General features: G+C 53.9%; 1 protein-coding gene across 1 annotated transcript; it reads right to left on the reverse strand.

Annotated features, from left to right (window-relative positions):
- Positions 1 to 1,523: 1,523 nt before the first annotated feature.
- PIAS4 (protein inhibitor of activated STAT 4) lies at positions 1,524 to 25,600 on the reverse strand. The gene is made up of 11 exons (XM_079771553.1): positions 25,490 to 25,600; positions 19,851 to 20,277; positions 12,520 to 12,604; positions 11,714 to 11,755; positions 11,258 to 11,348; positions 11,023 to 11,151; positions 10,798 to 10,903; positions 7,986 to 8,059; positions 7,735 to 7,895; positions 4,624 to 4,754; positions 1,524 to 3,771 (listed from the first exon to the last, which is right to left on the reverse strand). The coding sequence occupies exons 1-11, from the start codon at positions 25,514 to 25,516 to the stop codon at positions 3,503 to 3,505; spliced, it is 1,542 nt and encodes a 513-aa protein (XP_079627679.1). The 5' UTR covers positions 25,517 to 25,600; the 3' UTR covers positions 1,524 to 3,502.
- Positions 25,601 to 27,592: the final 1,992 nt, after the last annotated feature.

Raw genomic sequence — 27,592 nt, forward strand, 5'->3', positions numbered from 1 at the left:
AGCGGGCTCCTTGGCCACCTCCTACTACAAGGTTTCTGGAGGCCCTGGGTGGGGTGGCCTACGCAGGGAACCCCAAGTTGCCAGGGGCCTCCAAAGTGCAGCCCCCTGTTGGGCCCCAGTGCCCTGATCAGAGCTGAGCTGGCTGCTTCCTCCATATCCCCAGGGAGAAGGCTGGGCTAGGGCCCATTCACTGGGGCGGAAAATTGTGGGCTGCAGCCCCCATCTCTGGGTTGGGGTCACCAAACATGGCCACTTAGAGGGCCCTAGGGAGAACTCTCCTCCTTGCCATCCCCCAGTCCGACTCAGGCCAGCAGCGCCTAGAGTTGGGGTGGGTGACAGTGGCAACAGGGGGCACAGATGGCCATGGTCACAGCCTGAAAGACGACAAGCAGGACTCTGTGAAGTGGATTTTCATAGCAACCACAGGGAATCGGTAGGGCCTGGCCTGGCCCTGGGTGGGAAGACCACCAAGTGCAGGGGCTGGGGAGGGACTCCGGGTGTCCTTCAGTGGCAAGGTCTGCACTCGTGTGATCACATGGCAGACACAGGTCTCCAACATGGACTGAGTGTGTGTGGGGGGGGGGGTCAGTGGTTCAACAGCCAGACACTGAGGAAACCTGAGCCAGCCACAGGGCGAACTGATCAGGACAGAGATGAAAGGTTCAACAGCCACTCAGTCCGTGTGGCCTCTGCACTCACATTCCCGAATCCCCTCCCAAGGGAGAGGGGCTCTGGGTTTTGAAATCTTGTACGCGTATAGTTCCCCCTTATAAAATCACTGGTGGTAGCATATTGGAAATTATGCAACCATCATCACCATCTCATTTCAGAACACTCCATCCCCCCAAAAAGAAGACCCCTGTCCATCAGCAGTCGCTCCCCTCTCCCTCTCCCAGCCCCTGACACTCTAACCCACTTCCTGTCTCTGTGGATGTGCCTGTTCACATTTCACATCAGTGGAATCACAGTGTGGCCTTTGGTGTCTGGCTTCTCTCACTGAGCGTCCTGTGCTCAAGGTCCATCCACGTTGTAGCGAGTGTCAGTGCTTCACTCCTTTTCATGGCTGAATATTACAGTGCGTGGATGGGCCACATTTTATCCATTCTTCAGTTGATGGGCGTTGGGCTTGTTCCCACCTTTGGCTATTGTAAAGCTGCTAGTAAGATTCATGTACAACTTTTCATGAGAAGGTAGGTTTTCATTTCCCTTGGAGGGGGGAGGGATACCTATAGTGGAATTGCTGGGTCAGATGGTAACTCCAAGTTTTTTAAAAAAAGTTTTTATTGATTTTAGAGAGAGAGGAAGGGAGGATAGAAACATTGAGATGCCCAGCCAGTGTGGTTCCGTGGTTGAGCCTTAGCCTGAATCAGGTCACAATTCGATTCCTGGTCAGGGTACATGGTGGGGTTGCGGGCTTGATCCCCAGTACGGGGCATGCAGGAGGCAGCCCATCGATGATTCTCTCTCATCATTGATGTTCCTAACTCTCCCTCTCTCTAAAGTCATTTTTTTTTTTAAAAAGAAACATTGATGAAAAACATCCTTGGGCTGCCTCCTGCACGCCTCCTACTGGGGATTGAGCCCACAATCCAGACCTGTGCCCTGACCAGAATAGAACAGGTGACTCATGGGTTGATGCTCAACCACTGAGCCACATTGACTGGGCTAACTTTTTGGAACTGCCAGACTTACCACAGCAGCTGCACCATCTTATGTTCCCACCTGTAGTGCAGGAGTGTCCCAGTTCCTTCTCATCCTCACCAGCACCTGTCGCTTTATCTTAGATTCTAGCCCTCCTAGTGGTTGTGATTTGCATTTCCCTGGTGACAGGATGCTGAGCATCTTTTTGGGAGCCTAATGCCTGCCTCACCAGGCCCAGCAGATGGACCCTGGGCCAGGCAGTTCAAAGTGGAATCCTCCTCATTTGACCGAATGTGTGCCTTCTGAATCCTGAACATCATGCAGCAGAGAGAAAAAACTGGATGGGGAGGTGTTTTGTCATTTGGTCCCTGCCCCCCACCTGACACCTCAGACACATAGAAAAGCGGATGCCATGGTGGCTTCACCTTGACCTTTTTATTTGCGTTTTTAAAAAAACAATTAAATTAGAATACAAATATTAGAAAACAGCGGCCTTCAGCTGCCAGTGCAGACTGAGAGAGGCTGGACTGCGCAACTGAGTTTATACAGTAAAACTGAATTTGCCCTCAACCAGATTTATGTCCTTTTTGTCTTTAGACCTGAAATGATATTGCTTCCTGACTAGTAGAGTTGTTTATACAAAGGAAAATTATTCTGGGGTTGGTGGGGAAGGGACAGGGAAGAGAAAAAGCAAAACAGGAGGGCAGGCAGAAGTGGTCTGGGGAAGTGTGGCTTCTGAGGGGGCAAGGATGCTGGGTGGTGGGCCAAGCACCCAGCTGCAGGTCCCTGGAGGCATCTGGGGTTGCTATGGAAGCCCCATGGTTGCTGGACCACCCCCAAGGCTAATTGGGTTGCTAAAGGGTGGCCCCCAGCCCAGTCCTGTTGGAAGACGAGTATGAGGCTCCAGGGAGAGGGGCTGCAGGGCAGGCCTCGTACCCGTCGGAAAACCCAAGAGCAAGAGGGGAAGGAACCACCCCAAATTAAGAGGACGGGGCAAGAGTCCCTGCTGCCCCTCAGAGGTGGCCACCTTCCCGGCGGTGGCACCTGTGGACATCTGCACTGTTCCGTAGGGAAGTTAACCTGAATTGGAGTTACCGAGGTAGCTGGCTAAAAAACTGAGACCCCCCCCCACGCCACACGGTGCCACACCCTGAAGCCCCCACCTCAAAGGGGGTTCTGGCCACATGCTGGGTCTTCAAAATACCAAGTTATTGCACTTTCAAAAAATACAACACATCTGTGGCTAAACCCTCCCTAGCCCACCCCCTCCCATCTGCTCACGGCTCCCATCGCCCCCTCCCCACCCCAACCCACTCCATGGCTTCTTGGCTAAAACTCTCACTGCTCAGAGGCCCATTCCAGGGTCTCTGGGCAAGAGGACAGTTCACAGAGAAGAAAAGCAAAGGAACATGAATGTCCAAGTCGTGGCTGCTGCCAGGGAGCCCCTCAGTCCTCCCTGTTGCCCCCACCCGCCAGCCCCAGGTCCCTCTGTACCAGCTGGAATGGTCATCGAAAGAGGTGGGGCATCTGGGAGGATGCAGTGTCCTGCCCACCTCTCTTCTGGGTTCTGATTCCTGCTGGGGAAACAGCTGTGTGGGTGGCTCGTCTTGTTTTTAAGTTTGTTTTTTCATTTTTCTCTTTTGTACTTTTTTTTGTAATTTTACTTTTTTTTTAATCCTCCAATAGGAGAGTCCAGAGGTACAGGTGCCAGGATCCAGGGAAAGGGGTGGAAAACCATATGAACAACAATAAAAAGAAAAAAAATCACTCCTCCCTCTGCACCCCAAGGCCCGCCTGCACCCCTCTGCGTGGTGAGCACCAGTAAAATTTGAGTGTCCGACCAGTTGGTGGTGATGATCGGTCAGCAGGCCGACACCAGGCCCTTCTGGAAGGGGCAGCGGCGCTTGGGCCGGGGGCCATCCTCATCCTCGTCCTCCTCATCTTCCTCTTCCTCCTCCTCTTCCTCTGAGGATGAGGAACTGTCCAGCGTGAGGTCCACCACGTCAGCTCCCAGCTTCCCATTCTCAATGCTGCCCATTGTGCCGCCCCCGCCTGCAGAGCCCCCAAGCATGCTGCCGCCGCCACCGTTGACGTTGGGGCTGGATAGGAGCCCATTGGTGTCTGAGGTGCCTGAGGGTGACAGGGACAGATGCTCAGGAATGCTGACCCACCGAATGAGGGAACGAGGTGGCAAGGGGCAGGGGCAATCCTGAGAGGCCATTTCTGCCTCATGTAGAGGCCTCCTGACGTTGGGGAGGACCCTGTACAGGACCCGGCACACAGTAGGTGCTAAATAACTGTGTGCTCCCTGCAATGCAGAGTTCTGAGCCCTGGTCTGTTCCACTCTGAGGGGATAGGATCCACTCCACGGGGGTGGCTGTTTTATTTTTCCTTTCCATTTTTAAAAAATATTTTATGTATTGATTTTAGAGAGAGAGAGGAAGGGAAAGAGAGAAACATCAATTTGTTGTTCCACTTATTTTTATGCATTCATTGGTTGATTCTTTTTTAATATATTTTTATTGATTTCAGAGGGGAAAGAGAGGGAGAGATAGATAGAAACATCAATGATGAAAGAATCATAGACTGGCTGCCTCCTGCATGCCCCCTACTGGAGATCGAGCCTGCAACCCAGGCATGTGCCCTTGACCGGAATCGAACCTGGGACCCTTCAGTCTGCAGGCCGACGCTCTATCCACTGAGCCAAACCAGCTAGGGCCATTGGTTGATTCTTGTATGTATCCTAACTAGAGATCGAACCCACAACCACGGCACATCGGGATGACACTCTAACCAACTGCACTATCTAACCAGGGATCCTGTTTTGTTTTGGTTTTCTTTGTCTTTTTTCATTTGGGGTGGCTGTGTATTAGATGAAAATGTCACACAGCAGGACACAAGTCAAACTCAGAAACCGCCAAACCCCCAGAATAGGTACTGGGGCAAACGAAGGGGCAGTTGGGGGCCGGGCCAGGGACTCACCGAGTACGAGGATGGGGCACTGGGGGCTGCAGCTGCGCTCCTTCTCGGCACGGATCGGACACCATGAGCCATCTACCAGGTATTCAATTTCATCGGCATCCTCACACTCACTCAGGATCTTGGAGAGGAGCCTGGGCACGGAGGGGAGGTACAGGAGAGCTGATTCTTAGGCCAGCTGAGCCATACATACCCTGCTCCCCTGGACTCTGGTGGGATGCTCGCTAAGCCACTTTGTTCTTTGCAAAAGAAGTCTCATGAAAGCACCAGCCAGGCCCCAGTGATCTGAGGTCCTGGAGGGAGAGGGGGCCAGTCTCCCCGCTGCATGGGGTCTGCACAAGCTAGGCCCTCTGGGAGGGTCTGCCACGTTGCCTTGAAGGCTTGCAGTCACCCACTCATGGCACAGTGCAGGCACTCCCTCCAACGCCTTAAGTGCACGAGGCCCGGGAGGCTGGCCAGAGGAGGGTCCTGCCTACCCCGTCCCCTAACCGAGTGGCCCCCGCCCTGGCATCCCGATTTTGTGCTGCCCCCATTTTTACAGATGAGGAAACGGAGGCTCAGAGGGCAGCTATGTGCTGCTCAAAGGCCCCTGGAGAGTCTGTTAGTCCCATACAGACAAGTGTCTCCCAGAGCACACCCGTGGCAAACCAGAACCAGTGAGGTGTGCTCTGACCCTGGGGACTGGCTGCTAAGGTACTGCCAGCCAGGCCCATTTTAAAATGGAGGACCTAAGACCTGGGGAGGAGTGAACTCCCTGAGGCCACAAGACCAGGTGGCAGCAGACCTGGGTTCTAGTCTAGTCCCTGCTCTCTGACACTTCCTAGCCTCAGTCTCCCGCATCATCTCCAGCAGCTGGGGGGACCTGAGGAACAGCTAATGCCCAGGCCAGGCCTGGTGCATAGAAAACACATGCTGCTGGGGCAATGGGTCACCATGGCCGCCAGCATTTGTTCAGTGTCAAAGTCGCACCTGCCTCCAAGTGAATTTGACCACGTAGGTCACAGTCACACAGGAGGGAGGCTGTCCTGCTCCAGGACACACTCTGGAGCTGATGGGGTCCTTCCCACCCATACCCTCTGGCCTCCCCTCCATCGCCACACTCAGGCCCACCCCCAGGGTCACCCTTGTGTGAACAAAGCAATGCACTTCTCTACCTGGAAAAATCCTACTCACCCTCCAAAGCCCCACTCTACAGTTCCTCTTCCTCCTCTAGGCAGAGCATAAGCAACAGTTCTCCCTGTCCCCACAGCTCAGGTGGGAGTTCCCTGAAGAAAGGGTCTGGGACAGAGTACTTTTGGGGACACCTGGATCACCCAGCTTAGGGCCAGAGAGGAACAGATGGCAGAACCTCAAAGAATCCTATATAATAAAAGCCTAATATGCTAAGTGTCTGGTCATCCGGTGACTGGTCGACTGTTAAACCAATCAAAGCGTAATATGCTAATGATATGCTAAGGCCGTTCAACTGCTTGCTATGATGTGCACTGACTACCAGGGTGTAGACGCTCCAACCAGTAGGTTAGTTTGCTGCTGGGGTCCCTTGGCTTGGCCTGTGTCCTCTCACAATCTGGGACCCCTCAGGGGATGTCAGCTCAATCCCACAGGCCATTCCCCTCAGGAGGGTACCTGACGCAGGGCTCATGGCAAGCACTGCGGCAGCAGCACGAGCCTCTCTGGATCGGACTAATTGGGCGCGAGGCAGGCACAGTGGGGCCGGGATGAGTGGGAGCGGCAGGTAGGAGCTGCAGGTGGCGTTGGACTGCGGGTTTCGGCTCAATCCCTGCAGGCCACCCCGAGGGACCCCGCCTGTGCACAAATTCGTGCACCGGGCCTCTAGTACATGCATAAACCAAAAACCCTTCCTCCAGCAAGCTTCCTGGGCTACGTGAGGCCCCATGGGCTTGCTGGGATCGTGGTCTGTGTGGGGCAGAGCCATTGTCCCCAGCCCTGCCAGAGCTGCCACCACCCGAGCCTGAGTGACCCACTCTAGGCCTGTTAGGGGGAGGGAAGGCGGGTGCTGGGCTGCACAGCTGCCAGGCTGGGAACAGAGCTGCCATTCAGACCCAGACCTCATGTCCAGCCCCAGGGGCCTCCTCATTCCACCATGAGGTTGGATAGCACAGAGGGCTGTGGTTCAGCCCCTCTGGGGAGGGGATCCAGGCTCAGAGTTGGCTGAACCTGGCCTGGCTACCTAAGAGCTGGAGGGTCCCAGGGCAGGTGACTATCCCCCTGAGTATCAGTCTCCTCATCTGAAAGGTGGGGACAATTAAGGTCCACCTCCTGGGACTGTTGGGAGGGAGGGCTTGGCAAGACCCTAAACATAGTACCTGAAATAAGTGCTTGAATGAGGGGACAAATTCACCCCCAGGTCATTCCCAACCCTATTGTGTACACACTCCAAGCTTCGAGTCTCAGCTTTCAATGGCTGGCGGGTCCAGAGCTGAGTACCAACTTCTATTTAGGCTGCCACCTCTCCTTGCCTCCATCAGACTTCAGGGATAGGGGTGGGCGTGGCCAGTGCCTGGCAGGAGCTGCTCAGTCAGGTGCTGGGCTCTGTTTCTGGAAACCCAAGACCTAAGCAAAGTTTCCCTTTTGGGGAGAACAGCCTTTTGCCCCTTGTCCCCAAGCGGTGTGGGGACGGCCTGCTTGTCAGGCTGAGGGACAGTCTGGCCACGCACCAGCATCATCTAGGAAGGGGACAAGGAGAATGTGACCAGAATTTGGTGGAGATGTGTGTCCTTCTCACCTTTCTATGGAGGGCATGACTAAGGTTGTACTGAACAAACTTCAGGAAGCAGCTTTGTGCATCAGACTGGAGGTAAGGGTTTCTCAGGTCCCCATGTTATGTGCAGAAAAACAGCTTCCAAGAACACAAGGTCATCCAGGGAATAGTGGACTTCCTGGGTCCAGAGCCCCACTTCTGAACCCTAAGCTACACTACTGCTGCCTGCACAGATAAATCCTGCCTCTGTTTGTAACCTGGGACTTCCAAAGCTGCCAAAAGGCACAGAGGCCTTCACGTTGCATGGCTCTGCTGCTCACTCCCAAGAGACCCTTGAGAGGTGAGGTGCAGCCCAGCAGGCAGTGCAGTCCCCCTGTGCCTTAGTGACTCACCCGTCTATGATGAGCTGGTCGTAGGGGGCTGGTTTGTCGCACACCGGACACATCCAGGTAGGCTTCTTCTCGTTCATCTGGAGGTAGAAGACAGCGTCGAAGCACTGCAGGTGAGCACAGGTCTCTGCCCGGCAGGGCACGGACAGCCGCATCTTCACCAGCTGCGGGGAGAGGAAGGAGGTGTGAGCAGGCCACCAGGCAGCCCCCAGATAATGCAAAGGTGAGGGAGGGGGACCACCATATTGACTCACTGGGCAGATGAGGGAGACCCGCACGCCGGTGGTGGCGATCTCACTGTCCGGGTCCAGGCGAAGCTTCTCTTTGACTGTGGAGAAGGGGGCAGCCAGTGTTAGTGGGGAAGGGGCAGAGGTGCCCGCAGGGCCAGGCCAGGAGGCAAGTTGGGCAGCAGCCACAGTTATTTCTGACAACTTGGGTGCACCATGAGGCAAACCAACAGGACTTTTCTGGAAAGATCCAGGAAACACACAGCTACCAAAAGAGCTACCTGGTGTACCTTGTTAATTCTGATGAAAACCATCCCCGAAGCCTTGGTGGGGAGGAAGGGCCCCTGCTTCGAGACAGTGCTCACTAGGGAGCACCGAAGTCCCAGTCCAGGAGTGCTCACCATGGGCCTGCAAGGGTAGGAGCAAACCTACCAGCACAGCTTCCCTTGCACAATCAAATGTTACTTCTCTAATAAAGGAAAAGATGGCGACGGCACCAAAAAGTCAGACACAACGTGGAAACATGCTCATAGTAGCACCCAAAGCCCTCCTTCTCGACTGTGTGCTGGAAAAAAAGACTGGAAGGAAAAGCACCTAGTACAGCCCTGGGACCAGTCTCCCTCCTTTCCTTTTCCTGCATGTTCTGCTTTCTTTCCTTTTTTAAAAAAAATATATTTTTATTGATTTCAGAGGAAGGGAGATGGAGAGAGAGAAACATCAATGATGAGAATCATTAATTGGCTGCCTTCTGCACGCCCCCAACTGGGGATCAAGCCCACAACCTGAGCATGTGCCCCTGACTGGAATTGAACCTGGGACCCTTCAGTCCGTAGTCTGACGCTCTATCCACTGAGCCAAACCAGCCAGGGCTGCATGTTCTGCTTTCAAAGCCAGGAAGTTAAACTTTATCCCCAGATGTCTCAGGGCAAACCAACTCTGGGTCTTGCAGAATGGATGCCACCCTGCTTGAAGCCAGAACTGCGCCCAACAGGCTGCAGTCTCCAGGAGGCCTCCTTTCCCCTCTCACAGCCAGTCACACCTCAGTATAAATTTCCATCTCATGGTTCCCTTCTCTGCCTAACAAGTACTAATGGTGGCTCCAGAGGCCTTGGCTCATCAAATGACCCTGGGAAGCTAAGAATGGATGCAGTATCACCGACTTTAAAAAAAGAAAAGAGCCGAAACCGGTTTGGCTCAGTGGATAGAGCATCGGCCTGCAGACTGAAAGGTCCCAGGTTCGATTCCGGTCAAGGGCATGTACCTTGGTTGCGGGCACATCCCCAGTGGGGGTTGTGCAGGAGGCAGCTGATCGATGTCTCTCCCTCATCGATGTTTCTAACTCTCTATCCCTCTCTCTTCCTCTCTGTAAAAAATCAATAAAATACATTAAAAAAAAACACACACATTTGTTAAAAAAAAAAAAAGATTTTATTATTTTTCCATCACCATGACCACCACCCCCCTTTTTTAAATTGCTTTTAGAGAGGTGGGGAAGAGAGAGAAATAGAGGAAAATAGGGAAGAGGGAGAGAGACAGAAAGAAAAAAGCAGATTTGTTGTCCCCTTTATTTATTCATTTGATTGCTTTTTGTATGTGCCCTGACCAGAGATTGAACCTTAAACCTTGGCAATTTGGGACACTAACTTTAATTAAACTGAGCTACCCAGCAGGGCTGCACTGGGTTTTGAAGCAAGGCCTCACTTTTCCCCTGACAGAGAGAAGGCATGTGTATCAGGAAGGGTTCAAGTGAGACAAAAAACAGGACTTCCCAGTTGTCACTAGAAGTTCTACTGGTGATGATGCCTACCTTGGGGCTGGCTGTGGAAATGAAGCCGGGGCTTCCTTCAGCAAAAACCTAACAGTCCATCCTACCAGGCCCAGGCTGTCACTCCTCCAGCCCACAATTCTACAAGGCCCTGACTCCTCACTGAGGACTCAAGCCAGGCCTCTATTTGCCCCACCTTCCATCCTGTGGGCTGCCGGTGCCTGGATGAGCCCTGGCCAGTCCCCATGTTGAACCCTGCCCCTGGCCAACAGGCACTCTGGTCAAATTGGCCACTGTCTCCACAGGGAGAGGCAGCAGGGTGGGGTACATAGATTGAGGCCCCGGGGTCATAGGGCCTTAACTCCGCCACTCTGCACCTCAGTGACCTCACTCGTCAGATGGCATCAGAAGTCATCTCAGAGATCAGAAAGAGCCAGTGATTTGACCACACAGCTTCCAAGTGGAGGAATTCCTGAGCACAGCTGTGGGCTGGGCAGCCCCAGGTGCAGGGACACAGGAAGAGAGAGAACCAGTTCTAGCTTTTGTCTATCACTTTTGATGGCATGTTTTGTTGGTTTTTTAAATGCTGTGACCCACACACACATTTTTTTATTGTTAGAAGTACAAAGAAAAAAAACAGTCTTACCATTTCTAATCAGACATGGGTCATCCGCTATGCACCTTCAACCATGAATCCAGCCTCTACTTCCCCTCTCCGTGCTCCTGGCCCCACCCACCCCATTCCCTGCACTGCAGCCATCAGGCCAGACCCCATCACCTGAGGCCTTCCTCTCCTCCACACCCCTGCAAGGCTCCATACAAGCCCCACATGCTCAGCGCACCCAGACCCCCTGGCTCACTCGAGTCTATGAGCACACCTCGCCTGTCCTTGCCTCCGGCCTCTGCACTGACAGTCCAGCATCCTCTAGAGACCTCCCGAGTTTCCTGACCCCGAGGGTGTTGAATGGACCGTGGAACCCTCCCTTTGCTCCTCACGTCCAGCAAAGGGAGGGTAAGCAGCAATAGAGCCAAAACCACACTCAGTCACCTAGGGGAAGGCACTGCAGTGCTCACCCAGTGCCTTGCACAGCTCCGGATGCTTGACCCCGATGGTTTTCAACCTCTGCAGCAGCTCTGAGGAGGTCAGTTGCCGCACCAAATATAAGGCCACCGAGTAACTCTGAGGATAGAGAGGGGAAGGATGTTAGGGCTGGGTGGGGCCAGGCAGGGTGAGCAGAGGTGGGACAGGGGTGGCAGGGCTGATGGGGCGAGCAAGTGGGCAGCACCCACCCCACTCACCTTGCCATAGTTTCCCCAGGTGACGGTGATGCGGTTGGTGGCTGAGGACAGGTACATGAGGTGAGTGAGGTTGATGGGGCGGCAGGGCCTTTTGGGCTCCACTCCAGGCTTATTCGAGGGGTAGTAGCCCTGGGAACAGATGGAGGCTCAGCCACTGTAGATGGTCTGTGTCCCTACCCTTCCCTCCATGCTCGCCATCCCAACAGATCGGGGGCTGCCCATGGACCCTGCTCACCGGGACTGAGCAGTAGCTGTGGTTGACCTTCACAGCAATGTTGGGTGGGTACTGGTCCTCCTGAGGGCTGCTGGTGTCTGAGTAACAGATTCTGCAATGACAGTGGGTACCATGGGGCTGAGGGCAGGGGAAGGGCCCTTGGGAGAGGCAAGGATGACAGGCCGGGCTGCGTCTGGCCTGATGCGTAGATCACAATTCTGGGCTGCACAAGGGGATCTCAGGGCCCGTCTGGCCTGAGTAGGGGAATGGATAGTGGTATGTCCACAGCCAAGGACAGCCAGTAGAAAGACGGGAGGAACAGGGTCCACCTCTAGCTGGGAGCCTCAGAAGGGCTGTCGTGAGGAAGGAAGGGGGACCTAGCTTCAATGCACTTGGGGTGGGACACGGCAGGGCTGTAGCCACCCAAGGCGGAAATAGCCAAGGGTTCCCTTGGGGAGCTGGCACACCTGGGCTTACCTTAGGACGACCTGCACGGCCTTGACCCCAGGCTGTAGTTCTCTGTGCCCCAAGGAAACCACAGGGAAGGAGAGGAAAGGAGGGGTCAGTGAGGTGGGAGTGCATCTAGTACACCATGCCAACCCTTCAGCCGGGTGACCACTGGCCTCTCCTGGGCAAGCCAGGCAGCCTAACCCACTATCTCCCTTGGAATCAAAGACCAATAGATACCACCTAGAATGTTCTCTCCTGCCATTTACTCACTGGTGACTTGGGGCAATGACTTCCCCTCTCTGGACAATGGGGGGCTGGTGTGGATATTAAGTAGGTTGGTGGGTGCGGGCCTAGCATGTGCTGAGTGACCCAACAAGCGGCTGCTCCAGTGGTGATTGCTGTCTCAGCTGGAGATGGAGTCTCAGAGAGCAGGGTCGGAGACCTGGGGACAGCCCCGTATCCTTACCTGGGCGACTCTGCCCCAGGGGACACTGGCTATGTCTGAGACTGTGGTCATGATGACTAGGGGTGCTCCTGGCACCGAGAGGGTGGAGGCCAGGGATACTGCTCAACACCCTACAGTACCCAGGATGGCCTCCCTCAGAGAATGACCTGGCCCTGATGTCAACAATGCTAAGGGGGACAGACCTTGTTAAAGGGAGACACTGGCCCACTCCTTGGGGCTGCTGATTGTGCACACAGACCCTGATTGGAATGGGGGTGAGAATGCAGGTTCTGCATCAGATCTGGCTGAAGGCTCTCCTAGGCCACCTGAGACCACACCCACCCACCATCTAGCCATGGAGGTCAGCAGAGGGTGGGGCCCAGAGCACCTGGAGTTCCTTATCAGCTCCACCTGTCTGGGCGTCAACGCAAAGATGCATGGGCTCTCTTGAAGCTTCTCGTTATTCTGTGGAACTAAACACAAACATGGGATCAGGGTCATGTGTGGTCCCCGGCAAGGGTGCCCACCATGAGCACGGTCATTTCTATTGCTTGGCCCTCTTCAGGCCGGGAAGCAGGAAATGGGAGACTGAATCCTATTAGGCAGGGATGAGGGGAGAGGGAACCTACTCTTTCTTGGGGCCAAACCTCAGCCTATGGTCCAGGGAATATTTACCACTCACCCACCCCATGCCCCCCACCAAGGGTCACTCTCAGAGCAGTAGCCTTATCATCCCTGTGGAGTTCAGGTGTCTATTCAGGAAAACTGTTAACTGCTACTCCAGGGGAGAGTAGCAGAGAACTGCTACTGGGAGGATGCAGCACAGACAGGCCACGTACCCTTGAGACAGGCTGCTCTCTTCAGGTCTGTAAGACACCAGCAACAACTCTGTCCCCACCTCAAACAGCTGTTCTGGCACATGTGGTGAGCACGTGCCCATCAGCACAGACACACTCACACATACAGGAGAAACGCTCACAGTCATACATTACTCAGAATGGTTTCTATCAGCAGAAAACTGTTAACCACCTGATTGCCGGCCCACAGGGTCTGGTTAAGACATGCTACAGGAGGTCTCATACAAAGGAATACTATGCAACTGGGAAAACAGGTAACAAAGGCTCAAGATGCTCTTTGTGTTCTAATAAGGAGTCATCTCCAAGGTGTTTGGTCACCTGAAAGTAGCAGATGCAGAGCCCTGTGTTTATCATGCTGCTACTTGTGCAACCAAATGGAGGGAGGGGGTCTGTGCAAGTGCACATTGGCTTATTTGTGCAAGAGATGTCTCTGGGGGAGGGGGTGTGAGAACTGGCCACAATCACAGCCTCAGAGGACTGGGGGAGGTAGGAGGGAGCTTTTAAAATTTATACTGCAAATCCTTTAGAACAGGAGTGGGCAGACTGTTCTATAAAGAGCTGGAGTATAAATATTTTTGGCTTTTTTGAGCCACAAGGTCTCTGCCTTGATGTCCTCACTCTGCCTTGTCCCATGGAAGCTGCCAGAGACAGTAAGTGTTCACATGGGTGTGGCCGTGCACCAAGAGAACTGGTTTAGGAAAACAGGCAGCCAGTGGGGTTGGCCCCCACCCTAATTGGCCAACCCTTGTCTTAGAACCTTCTGAATTCCAAACCACAACAGGTAATCTATTTAAGCAAATGTGATTCAAACTTAAAACCAGCTCCAGCTTAGAAGCCAGACTGCCTGAGTTTATACTCCAGATCTGTGAGGGGCCACGTACCCCTATCCTGGTCCAAGTCTAGGCGCCCTCCATGCATAGGATTCACCTCTCGGAGTGCACAGCCAAGTCTATAGCTGGTGTGGTGTACAGAGGTGGCTGCTGCAATTGCCACACTACTTGCCCATTCATGCTTGTTTGTTGAGGGCCCTGCTGGTCCCTTCAGAGTCCTGGTTGGGGTCCTGAGGAGGGTCACCTAATTAGTTATGGGAACACTGGCAGGCCACCTGCAGACACTTCAGTCAGGCCTGCCCGAAGAGCCCAGGGGCATTTGTGGAGGCTTCACATTATCTGGGCTGTCAAGACTGGGTGGAGGTCAAAGATATACCACCCCACTTCACAGTGACCCCCAGGGAGAAGATACCACCCCACCTCACAGTGACCCCCCCAGGGAGAAAGGGAAAGGGACCCCAGGAGGCTTCTTGGGAGCCACACACTCACTGGCCAGGGAGCTCTGCCAGCAGCAACAGTGTAAGAAAGGTGGGCAAGCCTGGCCAGTGTGGCTCAGAGGTTTAACGTCAACCCGGGAACCAAGAGCCAAGAGTTCTCTAGTTCGATTCCTATCAGGGCACATGCCCGGGTTGCGGGCTCGATCCCCAGTAGGGGTCGTGCGGGAGGCAGCCAATCAATGTTTCTATCTCTCTATCCCTCTCCCTTCCTCTCTCTTTAAAACATTATTTAAGAAAGGTGGGCAAGCTGGTGGTGGAAGGACCAGAACCCAGGGTCCCTTTCCTGGAATGGCTCCTATTTCTAGGTGAGGCTGCTGTGAGGACTCTGAATCTAATTTTCTGCTGTGTCATTGGCCTGGGGTGGCTGACTGCTCCCCTAGGAAGCCAGGTGGCTGGCGGGAGGTGAGCTGCCACCTCAGCTGGGACAAGGCATACTTTACACCACCATCAGGAAGGGGCTGGGGATTCCCCCAAACCAGGCCTTCACCAGCTCCACCTTCAGCTGTTCAGGGCTGAGATGTGGACATCATCCATGACTCTTGTCACATCCCCTCCCCCATCAACTCCTCAGCCAGTCCTATTGGCACTCAGTGCTCTCCTCTCCCCACCACCACTGCCTGTTCTGATCAGTACAAATACCACTTGCTGGTATCCAGGCTCCCAGGGCTCACCGTCTGCTGCATATGGCCTCGGGGATGATCTGTCCAGCTCTGTAGCCATAATTCCACAGCAGCTACCCTGGCTTCCTCCTATGCTCCCTACCTGTCAAATACATCCCCCCTTGAGGTCTTTGCATGTACCACCCCCTCTTCTAGCTAGATCATTCCTCCCTCAATGATCTCCACCTCCCTAGTATCTTTTAAATTTGTGAAAATGCACTGGGAAGAAAGACTTCCCCAAGCACCTTTATTTAAAAACTGTACCAATCCCTAACTGGTTTGGCTCGGTGGATAGAGTGTCGGCCTGCGGACTGAAGGGTCCCAGGTTCGATTCCGATCAAGGGCATGTACCTTGGTTGCAGGCACATCCCCCGTAGGAGATGTGCAGGAAGCAGCTCTATCCCTCTCTCTTCCTCTCTGTAAAAAAATCAATAAAATATTAAAAAAAAAAACTGTACCAAAAAATATAAATACTGTCCCACCCGTCCTGGCTGGTGTTCTCAGTGATTAGAGCGTCAGCCTGTGCACCAAAGGGTTGCAGGTCTAATTTCTGATCAAGTGCACGTATCTGGGTTGCAGGTTCGATCCCCAGGTCTGATGAGGTGTGTGCCTGAGGCAACCAATTGATGTGTCTCTCTCACATCAAAGTCTCTCTTTCTCCCCCCCCCCTCCCTTTCACTGTCTCTAAAAATCAATGGAAAAAATATCCTCAGCTGAAGATTAATAAAAAAAACAAACCTATACCACCACCCTTGCAATTCTGGCACTCCCACCTCCTTCCCTGCTCCATTTTTCTCCAAAATCTTTACCTCTTTTTTTTTTTTAAAATATATATTTTATTGACATTTTACAGAGTGGAAGGGAGAGGGATAGAGAGTTAGAAACATCGATGAGAGAGAAACATCGATCAGCTGCCTCCTGCACACTCCCTATTGGGGATGTGCCTGCAACCAAGGTACATGCCCTTGACCGGAATCGAACCTGGGACCCTTCAGTCCACAGGCTGACGCTCTATCCACTGAGCCAAACCGGTTAGGGCCAAAATCTTTACCTCTTAAGAATCAACACAATGTCCAGGTGTCTTTGGATCATCATGGGCACCAACTTCAGTTGTCCTCCACACTGCTGGAAACTGGGTAGCTGTGGATATATGTCCCTCCCAGCCCCTGCTTACAACCACATGCCTCTGCACCTCCCAGGGACTAAAGGGAGGGAACCCCTTGCTCTGAGTCCGCCAGGGAATGGGAATTCTGAGAACCAGCCCCTGGGCTAGACCCGAGATACTGATAAACCAAGAGGGCCCACACATCCATCTCCACCCCAGGCTGCCAGGCAGCCTCGAAAACTGCACCAGCAAAGAATATTTAAGGACCTGATGCTCACAATATACTGGGGTGGGGTGGGAGGAGGATGACAAGACAACAGTCAGGGTACAGCCACATCTTCATAGGATTGCACCATGGAGAAAAGAAGGCGGCAAGCCCACATGGCCAGTAGGGATGCTCCAGGGAGCACAGCCACAGCTCGTTTCTCTACTACTACCCCATGTTTTCTATAATGAACACGTAATTTTACCACGTTTAAATGAAAAAGAAAAAAAAAGGAGATTTGAAGAAGTCCATTGATGGGACTGGTCTTCCATCTCACAAGCCTGTCTGCTTGCAGCCTGGGACCTGGAATGCCATAGGACTGTCCAGGCTCCCACATCACGGAATGGGGCTAGGTATGTACCACACTGGCTATGGGACGGCAGGCAGGCCACTGCACCTCAGAGATCATACCTGCCTCAGAAAGAACTCAAGAAAACAAGACCTGGAAAAGCTCATGGGACCTTCAGCAACTCCAAAGCCATTGGGACAATCCTCATGCTTCCCCTTGGCCCACCGTCTCATGTTTTTTTGGCCTCTGTTCTCCCTTCTTCCTCCTATGCCACACCATGCTCTGATCACAATGGCCTTCATTTACAAGCTCTCTCTCACCACTGGGCCTCTGGCTGGAACACACTTTCCCGCTCCCTCTTTTGTCCAGTTTATGCTACTCACACCTCAGGTCTGGAAAGGAATGCCACCTCCCCACAAATGCATAGTAAGGGGCTCCTGGTACTGATAGACCATGTATTCCACAATCAGGCCATTCCTAACACGGCACTGTTTATAATCACCTCTAGTGCAACTTCCTGGCAAAATGTGCCAGGCCAGGGACCTCACCACCTTCTTGTTGCTTAGGCAATGCCAGCCAAAGGACTCAGGCTGAATGAACGATGGGGCAGGCACCAGACCAACAGCTCTCAACCACCTGGGTGCTGACCACCTCTAGGGGGCATGTGGAGAACTGGGGGCATCTGGAGTTATCAGCACACGGGGTGGCAGTGGGGGCAGGCTGAATGTCCCACACTGTGAGGAGCTGGCCACAGGACGCTGGGAGCCTCAGAGCAGCACTGCGCCAGGTTGTGTTTCCTTCTTTCCGCCCGCAAGTCTCATAATGGCCTCCCTCCCCCCACCCAATCCTGACAGGGAGATCTGGGCCTTCCTTGTCAGATTCTGGCTGACACCCTAAGTGGCTGGGCTGGGGGAACCCTCAGGCTGTAAGGTACCCAGTGAGCCCCAAGCTAAAGTAGCATGACCCAGGATCATATTCCTGACCCCTCTGAACTCTGTTGCAATTTAGAAGCAAGTGCCCCTGCCCTGGGAGCGCCTGGCTACTGGCCTATCCCGGCTGGGAAGGGAAAGACAGATGGGCCCTTCGTGCAGAGAGGAGGCCTGGGATCCAGAACCTTTATGTGGTTCAGAACAGTTGCTTCCCTGCAGGGGTGCAAGCACTGATGGTGTGGAGAAGGATGAGAATCAAGATGAGGGCTGAGTACAGCCCTGGAGCCCCTTCCTAGCAATGCTGTGTGACCTTGGGCCAGGTCCTGCCCAACCAGAGGATATCATCTGTGTCCTAAGGTCCTTCACTTCTGAGTCTGTGGCTCTATTCTTCCCCTCCCCCAACCCCAAACACAGCCTGTGTGACTTATGTCTACTGTTCCAGTACGGGTTCCATCTAGAAGCCAGCCTTGTTATGGTTGACAGGTCATGCAAGGGGTAAAGGGAAGCTGGCCGAGCACAGCCTCCTAAAGTAGCTCTTGAGCAAGGCCAATGTGCCAGAATTCATATGGGGAGGTACCCAGGGTGTAAGATGGGTGGACAACTGCTGGTCTGGGAATAGAGGGGACCAGACTGCTACAGGGTTAGGGCCTATGCTCAGTGAGGCCTCTCCCTAGGAACCCAGGCAGCCCTCAAGTGTTGTTTTTTTTTAAAAGGGGGGGACTCCCAGTGAAGGGGTACACCCTGGGACAGGGGCAGGCGAGTGGGTGGGAGCAGAGGCAGGGCGGGGTCAGCCTCTTTGTTCTGAGCCACCAGTAGAATAATTCCTGGTGTAGTCAGGGGAGCAGACTCTCCCGGAGATCAGGTGACCAGGGTCCCTGGGGGCACAGAGTAAAGCAATGCACTATGGGGTGGGAGTGGCTGCAGGCTTGCAGTACAGGAAGGAAGCCCATGGTCCAGGCAGGGGATGAGAGCCTGCCAGCCACCCCAAGTTCAAAGTCACCTCAAGCTTCATTCCCCACCCAGCGCCAGGCTTGCCTTGAGCTTCCCGGTGAAAACCCAGCCTCCCCATTTCAAAGATGATTCTGGAATCTGAAAATGTCAGCTCAACCTTCAGGGTTAGCTAGCCAGCCAGTCCTGAGAACCCCAAAACCTCGCAGAGAAACCAATGGAGTGGTGGGGATGGGTTCCAGCATCTAGAGATTGAGGGAGCAGAGAAAGGGGAAGTCTTCCTGGAGGACTCCAGCACTGCCACATCAACCCTGTGACAGGTGCTGCCGGGCCAACCTGCTCCCCACCTGGGGGCTGGCGAGAAACATCTCGTGTCAGAGAGAAAGCAGAGGACGGCCTCAGACTCCAAGGCCGAAACCATCAGAACTCCTTCCTCTACCTCCTGCAGCCTCACCTAGAACCACAGCCCCTCTGGCTCAAATGCACAAAGCCCAAGTCTGTAAGTAAGAAGAGAAAGGCAGCTGCACCCCCACCCCTCCCCCACACCAAAGGCAGGACAGAGGGGACAGGCTGACACAGGACTGAAGCTGAAGTCTGCATGCAAAGAGGGGCCCCCTGGCTGAGCAAGAGAGGATGCTGGGTCAGCAGGATGAAAGGGAGTGAGCCAAGTAGCCAGTGAAGCGACTGTGACCTCTGCCACAGCACCCAGGGACCAACTCAGGACCAGGGCCTATGCCTGGCATGTAGCAGGGGCCGAGCTAAGATGTGGGGGTTCAACGGGGTGTGTGTGTGTGTGTGTGTGTGCGCGCGCGCGCGCGTGCACATACATGTAGGGGCTCCCACTCAGCTGGTGCTCAAATATACACTGTGTGAGTGAGTGAATGAATAAATGGAGGCGCGGGGGGGGGGGGGGGCGGTTTGATATGTAAGAGATAATAGGCGGGGTCTCTGAGAACACTCGGAAAATCTGAGTGTTAACAAGAGGCCCAGGAAGCTGAGGCTGGTCAGCCTTCCCCAGCCTGAGCTCAGACAGCAGCTGAGGCTGACACCAGGCTGACAACCATCCCTAGCCCTGGCCAACACCTTGACTTCGATCTTATGAGGGACTCTGAGTCAGAACCACCCAGATAGACCGTTCCAGAGTTCTAACCCTTGGAAACTGGGACTCTCAATTGTTTTAAGCTGCTGGTATTTGGGAAATATTGTTAGATGGCACTAGGTTACTAATCTAAAGACCCACAGGACTTTTGCCGCCCCGACTTTGCTGCTTCTCAGAAAATATTCCATGGCCACAGGCACCAGAACTTGGAAGGCAGGACCCCCAAAGGACATGGACTCACCGAGTTCAGTGGGCTTCAGCAATTCATCTAGCATGTTGAAGAAGGGCAGCTTCACCAGGCGCACTTCTGGCTTGAGAGTCTTGGCAGGCAACCGTCCGAGTCCATTTAAGTACTTCCCATAGAGCACAGGGTAGTCAATGTTGGGGCCTGTGAGTGGAGTCCTGGGCACAGTGCTGGCCCGTTCATAGGTCGAGTGCATGGTCAAGGGATCCAGGGGCCGGTGGGGTTGGGAGATGGGTTCTGAGCTCTTCTTGGCGTAGCGCGTCTCGTAGAGCTCCTTGATCTTCTTGAACAGCTCAGGGCTACAGTCAAACTGGACCAGCTGGAGGGCCCGGGTGACAAGTTCGTGCTTAAGTCCACTCTTACTCCGGCCGACGAAACCCAGGAGCATCTGAAGATCGGAGACTCGAAAACTCATCACCATGTTCTGGGAAGAGCAACCACAGACACATATGCTCAGAGGGAAAGGCTGCCAGAGTCAGGGGCCACCAATTGGGCATAGGGGCTTCCCTGAACTGCCTGAGCCGAGTGGGGGGATAACAAAATGAAGCCCTTGTCAGCTACCACCTGATCCCATGCTCCCTCCCCTTTCATTCTGGCTGGTGCGAGGGGAGCCCAGGAGGAGGCTTTGGTATCAATCCCATTTGGCCTGGGCTTGATTCCACTTCCACTGAAGCTCACCTTGCACATGATGCCCCTCCCAGCTCAGCCCTGCTGCCCTCCTCCTCCTCCTGCTCCATTCCTCAGCATTGCCAACACAGCAAAAGCTCTTCTGACTGCCCCCACCCCCGCCTTCTATTTTAGGTTCTCTTTTCACATCTTCAGGCCTAAAAGCATCCCCAGGGCAGGAACTGGGAATCCTGTTTTTCCCATAAACAGCCTCAGCCACTCCCAAAACAGAGCACACTGATGGCCTTTCTGACCCTCAGTCTCTTCATTGGGGAGGATGGCAGGATCCACTTCATTGGGATGTGGGAAGGACCTGATGAGGTAACTCATGCAAAGCAGAATGAATATGCAACCAATGTCAGCCACAGACATGTTTTCCCTTTGGTCTGGATGATAGCCACAACTTAATACTAATCACCTGCCAGGAACTGAGCTGGACATGTCTTATATACTTAACTTTGACTCTTAAAACACCCCCCAGGTTGGTGTGAGCTCCACATTACAGCCAACATTCAAACCCAGGCCCGACTCTGATGCCAGGAGTTGTTCATCTCTACTACACTGTCCCTAGCATTGACCTACAGCTGAGCACTTTAGCTGATCATTCCAGTAGGCTTTCTCCATCTGGGCAATGTAGACAAGTGAGCTGGATTGTCCTCTGTGGGGGCTGTCCTGGACATTGTGGGGTGTTAAGCAGCATCCCTGCCCCCACCCACTTGATGCTAGGAGCACCTCCAAATCCCAGTCACGATAATCACAAACGTCCTCCAGACATCTTCCAATATCCCCTGGGGGCAGGATCAGCCTCGATTAAGAACCAAGCCCTAGCTGGTTTGGCTCAGTGGATAGAATGTCAGCCTGTGGACCAAAGGGTCCCAGGTTCAATTCTGGTCAAGGGCACATAACTCGGTTGCAGGCTCCTCCCCTGCCCGTGCCCTGGTCAGGATGCATGCAGGAGGCAACCAAATCACCGTGTTTCTCTCACATCAATGTTTCTCTCAGCCTTTCCCTCTCTTTTCCACTCTCTGTAAAAATGAATGGAAAAATATCCTGGGGTAAGGATTTAAAAAAAGAACCGTGGGTCTGAGAAGAAGGCTCTGGGAATCCAGCAGCTGGAGAGGCTGTTAACTGAACTGTGGCAAAGTGATGAGGTCTAGCAGGGTCCCTCCAACTAAATCAAGCCAAACACAAGAGCTCAGTTGATCGCAATGTTTTCTTTGGGGTTAGCTGGAGGTACATTCCCTCTGTGAGACTCTGGGACACCAAGGGGAATGAGAGTTCCCCAATAGCTTCATAAGCAAAGTGTACCAAGAAGATGGGCCAGCAGAGTTTCAGATCACTCATGCTGAGCCCTGAAGCTGGCCTGAATGAAATGTGGTGGGAAAAAGACACTTCCAGGGGGAACGGAAAAACAACACAGTACAAGTGACAAGAGTGGATATGAAAAGCTGGCGAGCATGGGGCAGGATAGCACCCAAAGAAACCAATAAATCGCTTAAACTAAACCCGAGAAAGTGTTATTGTTGGAGGTGGGTGGGAACCCTGCCAGGGTTTACGTAGCAGCCTCAATGCCAGGAGACACTGATGTTTCTTTTTTCTTGGCTATTTAAGGGTGAGGCATGGAGTCTGACTCAGGAGCCCTGGGTTCAAAACCAGATTCTGCGCTAGGTTCCCAGACGACCCTCGGTCTGCCATCAGGCTTCTTTGCACTTTGGGCTCCTCATTTGTCAGCACAAGAGCTAAGATTCCTTCTATCGGTACAACACCAGGCTCACGCTGATAGCAGAGGGGGCTGTCCAGTCCTGCCTGCAAAACCTCAAGCCTTTTTCTGCTGCAGGGTCTTCCTCCTGCTCCTGCACTAATAGCCGTGGAGTGTCTATCATGTGCCAGCTACCACAGGGGAGTTCTCAGTCACTCATCTCACAAGGGCTTTGAACATTATATAGGTGAGAAAACTGAGGCTCCCAGAGGGAAGTGGTTGGCCCAATGCCTCCCTGTGTGGCAATGACAGGACTGGCATTTGGACCTTCCACTCACACCCAGCTGCCTGGGGGCCTGGAAGGGCCTTCACTCAACAGCACACCCCCTATCTAAGTACCTAAGCAGTCCGCTGGTCCTCAGAGAGTCCAGAATGCTTTGAAACAAAGAGGCTTCACCTCTCTCAGCCTGACTTCCTACCTTGATCATAGAAAAAAGGCTCACAGATTTGTTTCTTCTGGAAGAGGTCCAAGGCCAGTGAGGGGAGAGGCGCTGCCATGTGCAAGCTGATGGCCTCCCATGGAGCCACAGGCAGGTGAGCTTGGCCTTTGAATCCAACCACAACACATCTCCTGACGCCATCCTACCCCTGGGAGACCCCCGCCCCGCCCCAGGGCATACCCTCCTCCACCAGGTTAGACATCTGGAGCTCCTGCACCAGCATCCGGGGACACACCCCTCAAGCTGTCACTCTGATTTCTAAGCAGCTGCCACCAGGGAGGAGCCTGCCCTTGACACTGGGGGGTGGGGTGGGTGGGAGGGAGGGTTGGGAGAGGGGCACAAGCATTCAGAAGGAAGCCCCAAGGGCTTGACATATCACCTCCTGCTGAGGCTTCATCCTGCCCCTGCCTGCCCCTCAGATCTGTGTTTATAAACAGCACCAGGCCACAAGGGCTTCCAGAGTTGCACTAGCTGTGTGGAGAAACATCAGCCTAGATAGAGTAACTGAGCTTAACTTAACCCCTTTCCAGCTTATTGAGCCTGGGAGGAAAGTTAAAGCCCCTTTCACCAGGAAATAGGAGATGGGTACAAACTGCTACAAGGTATCCCAGGGAGTTCACAGGCCGACTCCTCCTCCCCAATACCTATCAGGGGCCTTGGGTTAAGTCTCAGATGTCCAGTATTCCCTTGAACCAGCCTACTTTGCACCCCAAAAGACAAAATCTCCAGCTCTTGAGAGGTTAGGAAAGCGCCTAAAAGGGGGGACATTTCAATTACATGGAAGGTACTTCTCAATGACCACAAGAGACTGAGGGAGAAAGAAAGCTCTTTAGGATAGAGCAAGTGGTGCTGCAGTCTCAAGCCCCCCTGAATGGAGGCTAGTGTTTTAGAGAACTTGAAAAAAGGGTCCACTTAATTTAACTGGGTTGGGGGGGCCCCAGCCACCGGAGGGTCAAATAGAGTTCATTGGATCATATTTCAAGGCTCTGGATGGAATAAAAAAGACTTCAGACCCTACCCTCTGTCTGGGAGGGTGGGGGTCCAGAGTCACACTAATGGCCCCTGGAGGAGATTAAATTTCAGGGCTCCAGGGACATCAGGCCTGCAGGCTGCCACCTTGGGCTTGCAGAGTTCAGACCTCTCCACTTCTCTAGAACAAGTTTCAATTTCTCCAAACCCTGGAGAAGTGCAGAAGTGTGTGTGGTGTTGGTATGGGGGAAGGGAGTAGGGTGCTCTGGGTGAAGGGAGGGTAATACCCTATAATCACAGAACCTAGAGGGCTGCATTTCAGATCCCAGGGGGAAGTGAAGGGGAGATGTAAGGAGAGGGATGAGTGAGAGAAGACATTTATAGGTCAAGATGTCGGGGAGGGGAGACCAGAAGGGGGCAAGAGGCAGTGCTTCTGTCCAGTGAAGAACTTCCCCGGTATCATGTTCCTTAACTTCTCAGGGAAGAAGGGGAGAATCATAATCTAGTTGAGGCAAGGGTTCTGGAGCCTGTCCTCGGAGAGGCACCTGGGAAAGGTATATTCCTTGGGTGGGGGTGCTCCCAGTTTAGTCCTAAGAGAATTCAAAGGGGTCCCAAGCTAGGAGAGGGGATGGTATCTATGGGATGTGGAATCTGGGCCCCAAACTAGAGTGCAGGAGAGGCACCAGGGAGCTAGCCTACAGAACGAGGACTATCCTGAAACCAACAAGGACCTCCAAGGACAACATAACAGACCAGCAGAAGTGGAGGGGAGTTCAGAAACCAGAGCTGGGTGCATAAAGGGATCTAAAGCAGTGGTTCTGGGGACTGTGTGGGGAGAGTGGTACGATCTGAGTAGACTCATTGGGGAGTAGAATATAGGGAAGCATCCAAGATTAGGGTCTGATACTGCGTGTGTGAGGTTTAGAGACCCCAGGCGCAGAGTCCAAAGCCTCACAGATGCTCTCCTAGGGGAAAGATGGAGGAAGAACAGAGAGCCCGGTACCCAAAATGGAGAGATAGTAGTTAGGAAGGCTCTGAACCAAGTTCAGGGGTCAGGACTCCATCCCAGGGGGCAGAACAAGCTCAATGAAAACCGCCTCCACTTGGGGGTGAGAGGGAGGGCATCAAGAGGGGCGGGGCTCTGGGATCCACTCGAGAGCCCAATAGGGGCCCCAAACTCCACCCTGGGGCACAGACCCCAAGAGGACAGGCTGTGTTTGGGGGCAGTTGAGGATCCCGAGTCCTCAGCCCGGAGGGTGGGAGCGGTGGTAGAAGGGTCAGGGGACCCTTCTGGGCAGGCAGTCGCCAACCGCAGCCTGCCCGGTGGGACCGGGAAGCTGAGACCCTCCGTGCCCTGAGGGGCGGGGAGGCGAAGACACTCCCCCACACCAAAGAGCACGGACCCCGGCTCGGGGCGAGGAACGGACGAGCAGCCCAGCCCCTCATGCTGTCCGGGGGGACTGTGCCTCAAGCTGGGAGGCGCGACCCGGTGCCCGAGTTTAGAGAGACGTGGACCCTAAGCGCTCAGGCTGAAGCGGGGAGAACCCTGCCTCAAGCCCAGGGCCGATTCCCCGCGCGAAGACTAGGGTGAGGTTTGGGGGCCCCGCCCCCCGCCTCCGGCCTCCCCGCCCCCCGCCCGCAACCGGAGCCCCAGGGCCGGGGGGCGAACGAGGGGGCTGGGCGCCGAGCCGCAGGCGGTCCGCACCGTGGAGCCCCATGCGGAAGTCGCAGACCTCGGACCGCCGCCTGGCCCTTGCCCCCTCGGCCGCCCGCCCGGGCCGGCGTCGCCGCCGCTCACTCACTTTGGCCTCCACCAGCTCCGCCGCCATCTTGGCCACCAGCGTCCCCCGCGCCGGGAGCCCCCAGCGTCGCGTCACGTGACCGCCCGCCACTAGCGGGCGGGGCCGCCACCGCAGCCAATTAGCACCCGCTCGCCCTTCTTTTTGCACCCCCCGCCTCTACGGCGCCCTCCGTTGCGCACTGCGCAGGCGCGGGGCCGCCGCCTGGGCCTCGGGCCAATCTGGGCGGCGGGACGTCGCCCCCTTTCGCTCCCGGCTACCACGCCCACCCTTGGCCCCGTCTGGCTTCTTAAAGGGGTATGAGCCCAGTACTGGTGGGGCCGCGTGCTGGGTCTCCTCCGGAAGGAAAGGCGAGAGCGGCGGGGCGGGGGGGGGGGGGGGGGGGAGGGGCTATCGCAGTGCAGCCAGGTGTCACGCGGCCCATTGCGTTCTCCGACGCCCGGCGTCGGGGAGAAGAAGGTTATCCTAGCGCAGCGGCCGCCAGTGAGTGCAGTGCAGCTTTGGCGGCCGCTAGCCCCGCACGTTGCACATCCGGGTCCTGGCCCGGCCAAGAGGGAGCGGGCTCTGCACCCACTGGCTGGCCCCAGGTGGAGAAATGCGGGACCAACTTCCCAATTCACCGGAGCGCCTGCATCCCTTACCCCTGAGGGCGACGCCCCCGGCCCCTAGTTCCGCCTCTCCATCCACAGTAATCCTTTGGAATCTGCAAAGGATTACTAAGGGGAACCTAGCCCTGCTCCAGAGCTCTCTGTGGCTCCCCACTGCCCACAGGCAGCGGAGTTCAAACTTTCTACATGTTCCAGGTGATTAGTTTTTCTCTGAGAAAGAGAAGCAGAGACTATTTAAAGGCGCCGGTGTAAAAAATAACTGGGTTGGCTGTCTTTTGGGAAAAAGATGTCAACCTTTAACCCACCAATTCCACTTCCGAAGGAAATAACAATAATGATGATGTTAATAATACTACCTAATATTAAGTGTCAAGCCCTGTTTTAAGCACTTAACATGTTATTTCACCTTCACACCCGCCAATCCCAATAATAGATACTATTATTGGTTCCAATTTACGTAAGAGAAAACTGAGGTCTTGAGTGGTTAACTGACTTACTAAGGTCACCTCGAACAGGTGCATAAAAAGATATGCACCTGTCCAGCCAGTGGTTGAGTATCAACCTATGAATCAGGAGGTCAAAGTTTGATTCCTGGTCAGGGCACATGCCCTGGTTAAGGGGCTTGATCCCCAGTAGGGGGCGTGCAGAAGGCCCCCAATGATTCTCTCTCATAATTGTTGTTTCTATCTCTCCCTCTCCTGTCCTCTCTGAAATCAATAAAACACACACATAGATAGATAGATAGATAGATAGATAGATAGATAGATAGATAGATATAGATATGCACCTTAATATGTAAACCCAGGGAACAACTGAAGTTGCAGTTCAAATCAGAAGGCCATCTGCTGGCAGAATTCCTTCTTGCTATAAGAGGTCAGTTTTTTGTTCTATTGAGCCCTTTTTAAAAATATATATATTTTATTAATTGTTTACAGAGAGAAAGGGAGAAGGATAGAGAGTTAGAAACACTGATAAGAGCCGAAACCGGTTTGGCTCAGTGGATAGAGCGTCGGCCTGCGAACTGAAAGGTCCCAGGTTCGATTCCGGTCAGGGGCATGTACCTTGGTTGCGGGCACATCCCCAGTAGGGGGTGTGCAAGAGTCAGCTGGTTGATGGTTCTAACTCTCTATCCCTTCTCTGTCCCTCTCTCTTCCTCACTGTAATAAATCAATAAAATATATTTTTTAAAAAATGTTAAAAAAAAAAAGAAACACTGATGAGAGAGAAACATCGGTCAGCTGCCTCCTGCACACTTCCTACTGGGGATGTGCCCGCAACCAAGGTGCCCTTGACCAGGACCCTTGAGTCCGCAGGCCAACACTCTATCCACTGAGCCAAAAACAGTTAGGGCTCTATTGAGCCCTTTAACTGATTATATGAGGCCCACCCATATTAGGTAGGACAATCTATTTTATTTAACAGTCCACCAATTTAAATATCAATATCATCCAAAAACACCTTCATAGACACATTCAGTATAATTTTTTAATGCTCACCC

The sequence above is a fragment of the Cnephaeus nilssonii genome (assembly GCF_951640355.1).
Source record: "Cnephaeus nilssonii genome assembly, chromosome: 5".
NCBI lineage: Eukaryota > Metazoa > Chordata > Mammalia > Chiroptera > Vespertilionidae > Cnephaeus > Cnephaeus nilssonii.

Coding starts and splice junctions, on each gene's coding strand:
- PIAS4 (XM_079771553.1), bottom strand. CDS start 25,516: ATGGCGGCGGAGCTGGTGGAGGCCAAA. Junction 10,904..11,022: donor CCTGGGGAAACTATGGCAAG/GTGAGTGGGGTG, acceptor CTCTATCCTCAG/AGTTACTCGGTGGCCTTATA. Junction 7,896..7,985: donor GGGTCTCCCTCATCTGCCCA/GTGAGTCAATAT, acceptor CTCTCCCCGCAG/CTGGTGAAGATGCGGCTGTC.